Below are 10,137 nucleotides of genomic sequence, written 5' to 3'. Positions count from 1 at the left end.
CAAACCCAGGGCCTTGTGAATACTACATAAGCTCTCTGTTGAGCTGCATCTTAAGTCCACTGCATTGAGACAAGAACTCTCTCTCTCTCTCTCTCTCTCTCTCTCTCTCCCTCTCCCTCCCTGCCCCCCCCCCCAGTGCTGGGTCCACACGTCTGACCACGCCTGTCGTGGCCCTCCTCCCATCAGCTCCAGTGTAGTCAGGGTGCCCTTCACCTGCTCCCTCTCTCCCCATGCGGCCCTCCTGACTTCAGGATTTAGAACTGTATTCACCTACTTGGAGACGGTGTTTTTGAGGGACATAACAAAACTAAATTTGAAACAAACAGCCCATGCGAGCTCAAAGGCAGACTTGCCTGAGGGACTGCATTGTGCTAGCATCGTACCAGCCTCCAGCTCCACCATGCTGCTGGTTCTGGCTCTAGGGCGGTTGGAGTTATGTGGTTTTGTTTTCTTGGTTGAATGGATGTTTTTATTTTTGCTTTTGTTTTGAGACAGGGTCTCACTGTATAGCCCTGGCTGACCTGGAACTCTCTATGTAAACCAGGTAGACCTCAGACTCACAGAGATCCACCTGCATCTGCCTCCTGAGTGCTGGGATTTAAGGTGTACTCTCCCATGTCCCAGCTCATGTGACCTTTTTTATATTTTTATGTATTCGTTTTATGTGTATCTGTGTTTTATCTGTTTGTCTATCTGTGCACCATGTAATATGCCTGGTGCTCTGTGCCCTCAGTGACCAAAAGAGGGTGACACATATCCTGGGGCTGGAGTTAGAGACAATTGTGAGCTGCCATGTGGGTGCTGGAGTTTGAACCCGGTATGTCTGAAAGAGCAGCCAGTGCTCATAACCACTGAGCCATCTCTCCAGCCCTCACATGACTTTGAAAGAGATACAGGATGCTCCCAGATCTCTGCCTCTTCCTTGACTTTGGGCAATCTATCCACAAGCCTCCCTGGGTCTTAGCCACAACCAGACACTGGTGCTTGCTGTTACCTTGGTTCTCAAGGGAGAATTCTAAATTTTTTTCAGATGCTGAAGAAGGAAGAAGCAATTCCATGGCCTGGAACTTTAGCCATTGTTCATTCTTATATTGCCTACAAAGCAGGTAAAGTCTGCCTTTCCAGAAGAAAATGCTACTAGAAAGCCATGTTGATTTTGTTTCAAAGGAAAATAAAAATGCTTTATTGAGTGAAGTTGAAGGTGTTTGAACCACCTTTTCAGACGGAAACTGTGAAGTGTGGTTCTATACCTGTGTAAAACCTGGCCCAGTCCACCAAGGCCAGTATACACTGAAGAGTCCAGGTGGTCAGGTTCTGTGTCCTGGCTGTGTGACCGAGGGGCACTTTCAGGGTGGGTGTCTGGTGAACACCCAAACCAGGTAAGCTCTTCAAAGTACTGATCGTTTAAAACCTATTTTCTCCCCCAGCAAAAGAAGAGGAGAAACAGAAGCTACTTAAGTGGAGTTCAGATTTGAAACAGGAGCGAGAGCAGCTAGAGCAGAAGGTGAAGGAGCTCAGCAGTTCTATAAGTGTAAGCCACATTCCGTCCTGGGTCCAGTCCAGTGTGTACTAGTGACCAGCGTGGGCAGCTGGATGTCTGCCTTCTGAGCTAGTGTGCAGTGCTCAGGAGCCATGGCCACATGGCACGGGACACCTCGCCCAGCTCTGAGTGTCCATGAGTAGCGGCTGCCCCACTGGAGCACCCCCCTGTGCAGTTTTGATTGCTTAGGAGGAAGGTAGAGCCTCTCCCGACCCTGAGCAGACCTGGGCGCCCTTGAGTGACTCTTTTAGAGACCTAATTTACTGGACTAAGGGAAGGACTACCAGCTGGTAACCCAAAATGACCAAACTAAACCCAAACGACCTGGTTCACTGACTGGAGTCTTTTGACTTGGGTCTCAGGACTCTTAAACATGACTGCCATTCAGGACCTACCTTTAAATTATGAGTGAGTAAATGATCTTGAGAGACCTCAAGTCGATTCCTGTGTCTCTCGCTGGCAGAAACACGCTTTAGGGCAGTTTTTGTGGTGAATCTATCATAGTATTTTTGTAAGTTCCAGAGTCCAATAGAGTTGGCTTTCACCCTACCCATTGACCCCCAGCCTTTCATGTCCTCCTTTGATAATGTCTGCCCATAACAGGTGGAACAGTATAAGTTGTGAGGTGCACACCAGTGCACAGGGGTTGGTTTGTGGGGTCACTGGGCCCAGGCGGCTGAGTGTTCATCCTTGTGATTGGCTGCAGAAATGTATGGAGATGAAGAATAGCATCCTGGCCCGGCAGAAGGAGATGCGCAGCTCCCTGGACAAGGTGAAACAGCTCATCCGCCTCATCCATGGCATCGACCTCTCCAGACCTGTAGACTCTGAGGCCACTGTGGGGGCCCTCTCCAATGGCCCAGACTGCACCCCCCCTACCAACGCCGCCTCCACACCCGCCCCCTCCCCCTCCTCACAGAGCTGCACAGCGAACTGTAACCAGGGGGAAGAGACTAAATAACAGAGCCCTCGAGGAGATGCCACGTCTCGGTGGTGAGGAGACTCTAGAGAAGCAAAGCCGGAGTTCTTCTGGAAAGTACAGAATTCTTTTGGTTCTTTGGTTCCAGAGAGAGAGAGAAGATGCTTGTGCCAGGTGGCACCAAGTTTGCCAATTGATTCTTCTTATTCTGTGTGTACATGCAAAGATTGGACCATGTTACATGAAATAGTGCCAGCTGGAGGTTCTTTGCCAGCACCATGCCAAGTGAAATAATATATTTACTCTCTCTATTATACACCAGTGTGTGCCTGCAGCAGCCTCCACAGCCACGGTGGGTTTCTTTTTGTTTTGTTGGGTGGGGAGCAGGGACGGGCAGAGGGAGGAGAGCAGGTTTCTGATCCTTACTGGGAGCTGTTTGTTTAGGTAGAAAAGACAAGTCCAAAGAGTGTGTGGGCTTTCCTGTTCCTAAACTTTCACTACCATAAAACCAAAAAAAAAAAAAAGAAGAAGAAGAAAAAAAGAAAAAAAAAACGAAAATAGAGGTTTAACTTACCCAGTGCCCAGAGGAGGGCCAGGGAAGGCTGGGGAGGGGGGAGTAAGGGGGGAAAGTATATGACATAAGCAGTATTTAATGTTTCTGGAGTGGGCCTAGTACCAAGAGAGCCTAGGTCCCCTCCCCAGCTCCGCTCTCCCCCACAGCCTCCAGCAGCCTCTTCCTTCCCTCTGCTCAGTGTAGTGCACAGCCCCAGGTGGTCCCCAGGCCTTGCTGAAGCAGGGAAGGGAAGGTGTGTGGTCCAGGAGGGAGAAAGGCGGACAAAGGTTTTACTTGAAAACAAGCTCCATCCTTTTTCTATATTTATAAGAAGAGAAGTTCTGAGCAGAGCAGCACGACCAGGTGTGTGAGTGGAGACGACCCTTTTCTCTTCTTTGAGGTTTTGTTTCTGTTCTTGTTTTGTTTAAACAACATTTTATTTCATTGTTTATTTTATCTTTTTTGTTTTTGTTTTGTAACAAGAACTAAAATACGGAATAAAGCAGCTGTTCCCAGGCTGGCATCCTGTTAAGGTAGCGAGACCTTGCATGGTAGAGTAGACGTCATAGTGTCAGTGAGGTCAGTGAGTCTTTGTGGGTCCCGTGTCATCGTCCGGCACCGTTTTTGCTTTTGGTTTTGGTTTTTTGGGTTTTTTTGTTTGTTTGGTGTTTTTTGTTTGTTTTGTTTTGTTTTTTTAATGCAAGGGCAAAAAAAATATCTTTGTACCTGGGGAAAACAACAGCAACTTTGTTTTTTAATTAAAAAGGAAAACAAAAGATATTGAGGTCTTCCTAGTGTTACTTAAATTAAGATCAAGGTAAGAAACATTGTGAAAAAATTACAAAAGTGCTATTTGTTTCCTAAAACAGTGATTTATATTAAAAAGGTGTCAGAACTGGAGAAAATGCCGTGTAGTTATAATTTTTTAGCACAGAACCTGCTGATCACAGTGACATTTTGCTGTGTTTATGTCTCTGAACTGGTGGGCCAGTCTTCAGAACGGCAGGTCCTCCCGCCTCCCTTCTCCTCAGACTGTGCTGTCTTTGTGGTACAGGGATCACATTTCCTGTTTGAAGCCAAAATGGAGTGTGCATGGTGTGAGGGCTCCCCACGGTCTGGGACCTGCTAGTGTGCAGGCTGGTGCCCACCTAAGACCTTCCTTTGGTGCTGCTCTCGGTCCTTCAGCCACCAGCATTACGTATGCCTCGGGGGCACCTTTGGGGGCCTGACCAGTGGGGTGGGGTGCAGGCTGCAGCGTCAAAATTAAGGGAGGCAATGCCTTGAGGGTCCATGTGTCTCTGAGAGCCTAGGTGGCCTTCAAGCCCATCTTGCATTGAAGAGAGAAGACTGAAGCCCCAGCTGTCCTCTGCCCACTGGCACCAGGGTCAGAGTTCACTCCATTCCACCCACCCACATGCTTCCTGGGTGTCCCTGGGCTAGAATCACTACATTTGCCTTGTTTGGCCTATTGCCTTTTCTTCCTGGAAAACTGGGGTTCTGCAAGACTCATAGTCATCTCCCCTACAGTGCCACGGGGAAAGTAATCGAGATACATGTTGCCATGGGAACCTGTGTCCATGGCATGTCCTTGAGTGAAGGGACAGAGGCCGAGGCTCTGCCCTCGGGTCCACAAGCAGCATCTCTCTGGGGCCCACGAGGCCCCAAGTCTAGGAATAGCATGAAAAGGCCCCTTTGCTTCGTCCTTGCCCAGAGCTGGATCCTGACAGGAACTGCAGCAGACAAGGGGTGCTTCCCAGAGTGAGCAAGGCCCATCCACACCAGCCATCCATTCCTCTCCCCAGCATTTGAAAAGAGGCGCCCTAGTTTGGCCATGCAGGCCTCTGGCTTCAGGTTGACTGAGGGGAGCAGAAAAGAGCCCTCTTTTCTTATTCAGAAGCTAAGGTGCTAAGTCTAGTTGTGGAGATGCCTGGACTAGATGGAGGAATCTTTGGCAAAAGATCAGAGACCAGCAGCAGGCTGATGTCTTGGCTCCCCCAACCTCCCAACCCCCTCTTGAACTTGTCTGGGCCCATAGGCTAGGACTTGGCACACAGTTTCTACCTGTGATGGGAAGAGATTGAGAAGCCATCATCAGCATTGCAGGCCTTTGTTTGCCCCAGAAGAGCTGCTTGCTGGTGACCGTGCAGGAGCTGAGCAGCATAGATTCCTTCTGATGATGGAAGTGAGCTGCTTGTGTTCACTGGAGTGGAGTAAAAACTGTAGCCCTGCTCCAGGCCTCCATCTCCGTGCCCTTCCCTGTGTCAGCACAGCTCCTTGTCCCCATAGGCATCCGGGATCCTTCAGCTTCCCTTCCCCTTCCTGCACAGCCACGTGTGTAAGACCCGCTGGCTTGGTGGTTGCTTTGGAGGGCCCAGGATGGGAGTCCCTTTGTCCCCCAGACTAGGCTGGAAGGTGCAGGCTGTAGTGGTTGCCTTTCTCTTTCTGATCCTGCTGTCTTGCCTTCCCCTGCTGACTTCGTCATTTCTCATCTCTTCCTTCCTTATCTGTCTGCTGATGGCACTCTTCAGGGAAGACCCCACTAGAGGCAATCCCTGGGTGGACCTACCTATGTGGGGCCTGTCTCTGGAGCCAATGGCAACCACCAGGCAGCCTCTGGCTGGCCCCCATCTTGATGATTGGTATCCTGTAGGGCCACCTCTCAGGCTGCTGCTGCTTCCTATCTGAAGCCCAACAGGCAGTGTTAAGGGTCATGTGTGCCCAACACTGACCCAGGGTTTCCAGCTGTCAATCTTCATGTACAGCTGCCTCTCCACCACCTTCCTCTTAGGGCTACTGGAGCCTTCTTGACTCTCAGCACCAGCCCCTCCCCCCCTCCCCCAGTTCACACCGTCTAAGTGGTCTCTTCCATTAGGCCCTTCTTAGATACGGACTCTCCCTAACTAAAGGGCTGACCTTTTGAGAACATTTCCTTCCAGGAACAGCAGAATAGACCAGTGGCCTTTTCTGGGCTCTCCAGAGCCCATGGCTTCTGTTGAATGCAGGTGACTTTGCTCTGTGTAAGGGATTGTGGGCCTTGTCCCACCCCTCATCCCAGCACCCTTGGGCAGAAAACAGGAGTCTCGGCCTATGCTCCTGTCAGCTCCTCCCCAAGCAAGATGGGTGACCTCTGGAAATATTCTGCTAACCCTCCCTGAGGAGTGAAGAGTCCCGAGAGCCAGGGTGGCACTCTAGCAATTCCACATGGCAGTCTTGGCCCCTGCACCCCTCTCCAGTGTCCTCGCTCTTAGACCAGGGTGAGTTGCAGCCGCAGGGTGGGCTGAGCAGACCAGAAGTCAGCAGCTCTGAGACAGAGCCAGACAGACCCAGTCCCGTCTGTGTCCATGCCCTTTGTGATTTCAGTCCTGGTAGAATTTGTATTTGGAGTTTTGTGCTTCAAACTTTCTGTTTCGTTTGTTTGGTTTTTGTTTTGAGGGGGTGGGGGGATACAGAGCAGCCGATCAATTTGTATTTATTTATTTTAACATTTTACTAAATAAAGCCAAATAAAGCCTCTCAGCCTCTTGGTGTTGAGTTTGGGGCTAGGGTGGGAAAGCGTGGGTTAGATTTCTGTGTCTAGTCCGTGGCCTTGGAGGGTGCAGACTGCCCTCCACTCCCGCTGCCCACCGATGCCCTTGATTCCCCAGCGAGAGTATACAAAGTGGTTTTTAAAACTTTACTGTGGGGTGAAAGAAATGACTCAGGGGTTAGACCTAGGTTTGGTTCCCAGCACTTATATGGTAGCTCACAGCTACTATAACTCCACTTCCAGGGGATCTAAAGCCCCCTTTTACATACATACATATAGGCAGGATAGTCACACATAAAAAGAAAACCCCAATTAAATTTTTTATTACAAAAGGGGATTGGGGGAATTAGCCCCAAACCAGCTGAGGCAAAGAAGCATTAAACCCCAATGGTGGAACAGCAACAAGGGAAAATCGAGGAACCCCCATAGATGCTCCACCCCAGCCCCTCTGACAAACCTTAAAATAATTTAAATAGCCATAAAGGTGGGCACCCACCAGGGTTCTCCAGTGTCTGCAGGGAGTGTGTGTGGCAGCTTGGCAAGCTCAGGCCCGGCTCTGGGACGGCTGCAGGGCAGTGAGGTATTTGAGGGCTGCAGCCCCATAGCGCCGGGACAAGTCCTGGTGGAACTCCTCTTTGAAGGCCTGGAGACAGTCCCGATAGGTGGGGCTGGAGCGGAAGCGGGAGATGTCCAGACTTGGAGCATGGGGCAGGTGGATGGAGAAGGCCTCGGGCAGCACCAGAAGTTCGTATTCCTGGAAGAGTGGGGACAAAAGCCAGGGCTGATCTAGGGAGGAGCAAGTGAGGGCTCAAATGCAAACTCGTGCCATGGCCCACCAGGAAGGGGCAGACCACAGCCAGGGCAACAAGGCACCCTCCTCACCTGAGCATCCAGCTCTATGATGTGGGCCACCTTGTTCCAGCCAAAGCCCACAAAGCGAGGATCATAGCGGGGACAGTCAAGGGGTACCACCACATAGGGCTCGTAGTCAGCTGCCCATTGCACACGGTATGGTGCCTGGGCCTCCCGCCAGCGGGCATAGTCTGTGGGCGCATGACCCTGTGGCCATTCATGGTACCTGTGTAACAGCATCAGGTGGGAGCGGGGCTGAGGCTAGGAGTTTGTGAGCAGGGTGTGCGTGCGTGCGTGCGTGCGTGTGTGTCTGTGTGTGTGTGTGTGTGTTGGGACCCAGCATGGGAACAGTGGGGGAGAACTACCTGAAGGTGTAGAGGGAGCCTGCATCTAGTAAAGTCAACAGCTCTGCCTTGGAGTTCGGGAAGCTGAAGCGGTAGTGCAGGGTCTCAAATGCAGGCACCACCAAGGCAGCCTTCCGCTGCAGACTGCTCAGCTCCAGCTGCTCAATAGAGGCCCTGGGGAAGGGCATGTGGGAAGAAGGAACACTTAGCCCACGGGTCTCACTCCTGCTGAGTCACAGCCTCCTCCTCCCAGGTAGCCAACCCAGTTGTATAGCCTTTCCAGTTGGGTGGTGCTGGCTCAGCCTTTAATCCCAGCACTCGGGAGACAGAGGTAGGCAGATCTCTGTGAGTTCGAGGCCAGCCTGGTCTACAAGAGCTAGTTCCAGGACAGCCTCCAAAGCTACAGAGAAACCCTGTCTCGAAAAATGAAAAGCCAAACAGATAGCCTTCCCATATAGGAAACTGCTGTTTGAAGTAAGGCATTGCTTCCCTGACTCGGTGGCCCAAAGAAAAGGCCCAAGACAAGCCCCATCTTACAGAAGTCATTGAGCCCCAGAAAGAAACGGACACAACAATCCAAGATACCCTGACCCTGACTGTGTATACCCCAAATGCTGCCCCTCTCCTACCCTTCAGGCCCACCTGAGGTAGTCATAGAGGGAGTAGGCAGGTAAGAAGTCAATGTCACTGAGGAAGACGTAGGGCGTGAGAGCCTGGGCCAAGGCCACATTGCGGAGCTGGTTGACTGGATAGAGGGGGCCCTCCCGGTACACTATATGGTAGGCTACATCCTTCCTCGCAGAGAGAACTGGCGAAGTCTCCACGAAATGCAGGAACTGCTGAGCCTCTGCATCTGTCAGGTACAAGGCCAGGCTCATGGGGCCTGGCCAGTGCCTGCACAGGGCTTCCAGCATCTGCAGCCTGGGGTGAGGGGGGTGGTCAGGCCAGTGCAGAAGAAGCACAGGATGGCTAGAAATCCTCCCCAAAGTTAGCTGCTGCAGAGCCCCCTCCTGTGACTAAGCACCTCATAATCACATAGAGCTGGTCTCTTTTAATCCTTACAACAACCCCGAGAGGGGTGCATCCACATTTGACAGCCGCCTGAAATGCTGAGGCTTATTCATGTTCCCCAGCACTGAGGGACAGACAGCTCCAGGTGCTAGAAAGACTTCCAAAGCCCAAGCTTTTCCCATCATATCCAATGTCTCCAACCTCTGGGGCTCTTCCAGGGACCAGTAGCTTACTACCACACCCCTCGGGTCTCTCAAATCCCATCCAAGCCTATGCCATGCTATCCGGATCTGCCCTCCACACCCTCACCGGTCCATAGAGAGCTGGGCCACCAGGGTGACATCGTGGGGCCGGGGAGGTGGCGGCTGGTGGGGCAGGAAGGTGATGTGCACCCGATGCACAGTGAGCTGCTGTTGCCGGAACTCAAAGCAGGGTTCTTCCTCATTCAGCTGTGACATGGCCTGTTGCAGCTGAGCAGGGTCCAGGGAAAGAATGAGCAGGCTGGTCCAGAACAGCATGGCCTCCAGCCAAAGACCACTTGAGTACAGAGGGCTGAGAGCTCCCAAAGGCAAGGGGGTATGGCCCTCTCACCTGCTCGGCTTTAGCAGGGAGCTGGCTGGGGCAGCCAAAGAGCTCTCTACGCAGTAGTTTCCCATCATATCCCAGGAAGGTCAAGTGCAGGTTTCGGAAGAATTCTGCATGCTTGTTCTTCACGCGAAGCTTCTTTGGTGAATTCCAGTGGATCACCTGTGTTCCAGGTGAGCAGCAGGGATTTAGAATGGGGAAGGAGCAACAGTCCCCCACCCTGCCGTCCCCACTCACCTTGAGGTCAGCTGCTTCCAAGTAGCAGCGCTCGGCCAATGTGTGGTCTGACAACTGCACATTCCAGACACAGGGCAGGGGATGGACCAGCTCAGGGTGCTCCTTAATGACAGCATTGAAAACATCCTACACAGTGACAGACATCACAGCTCAGCCCCCAGCCTGCCCCTCAGCTCTGCTCCCACAAAGAATCCTCCAGACCTGGTCAGCCAGAGACGTGGCCTGCAGAGTAAGGAGCTCCCGTTTGGCCATCAGCTTCCACATCTGCTCCCAGCCAGATTGCCGGAGCCTGTCCAGCTGCAGCAGGATCACACCTGCCAACCACGAGAGAGGTTGCCATGCCCACCAGGGACATTCAGATCCCAAAGCTTTTGAAATATTTGTTTTGCAGTACTCGCGGGGAGCCCACACCCTCATACATCCAAGACAATCATCTATCAGGCCCTTTTTGAATTTCATTTTGAGGGACTGGAGAGATGGATCTATGTTTAAGAAGCGTGCTGTTGCTGGGCGGTGGTGGCACACGCCTTTAATCCCAGCACTCGGGAGGCAGAGGCAGGCAGATCTCTG

The 10,137-nt window shown here is 51.9% G+C and overlaps 2 protein-coding genes across 16 annotated transcripts in view; one reads left to right on the top strand and one right to left on the bottom strand.

The window, feature by feature from the left end:
- The window catches only part of Phf21a (PHD finger protein 21A), a 171,352-nt gene extending 168,360 nt beyond the window's left edge, over positions 1–2,992 (top strand). For 14 of the 15 annotated variants that reach the window (XM_026787806.1, XM_026787800.1, XM_026787803.1 and 11 more), the window contains 3 exons: positions 1,031–1,106; positions 1,428–1,531; positions 2,247–2,501. In XM_026787806.1, coding sequence (XP_026643607.1) covers positions 1,031–1,106; positions 1,428–1,531; positions 2,247–2,501 — 435 coding nt within the window. Of the gene's footprint in view, positions 1–1,030; positions 1,107–1,427; positions 1,532–2,246 lie in introns of all 15 variants that reach the window. The other variant, XM_026787807.1, reaches the window with a different exon arrangement.
- A 4,029-nt stretch (positions 2,993–7,021) lies between these two features.
- Large2 (LARGE xylosyl- and glucuronyltransferase 2) overlaps positions 7,022–10,137 on the bottom strand; it is a 6,113-nt gene continuing 2,997 nt past the window's right edge. Inside the window, exons 7-14 of the mRNA XM_026787773.1 lie at positions 9,769–9,881; positions 9,568–9,693; positions 9,337–9,492; positions 9,055–9,215; positions 8,377–8,655; positions 7,756–7,908; positions 7,421–7,616; positions 7,022–7,292 (exon numbers count right to left, since the gene is read on the bottom strand). Of these exons, the coding sequence (XP_026643574.1) occupies positions 7,083–7,292; positions 7,421–7,616; positions 7,756–7,908; positions 8,377–8,655; positions 9,055–9,215; positions 9,337–9,492; positions 9,568–9,693; positions 9,769–9,881 (1,394 nt within the window). The 3' untranslated portion in view covers positions 7,022–7,082. The remainder of the gene's footprint in view (positions 7,293–7,420; positions 7,617–7,755; positions 7,909–8,376; positions 8,656–9,054; positions 9,216–9,336; positions 9,493–9,567; positions 9,694–9,768; positions 9,882–10,137) is intronic.

This window comes from Microtus ochrogaster (genome assembly GCF_000317375.1).
Source record: "Microtus ochrogaster isolate Prairie Vole_2 chromosome 14 unlocalized genomic scaffold, MicOch1.0 chr14_random_1, whole genome shotgun sequence".
Lineage (NCBI taxonomy): Eukaryota > Metazoa > Chordata > Mammalia > Rodentia > Cricetidae > Microtus > Microtus ochrogaster.
The sequence above is the reverse complement of the archived record's forward strand: the minus strand, read 5'-3'. Positions and strand labels throughout refer to the sequence as shown.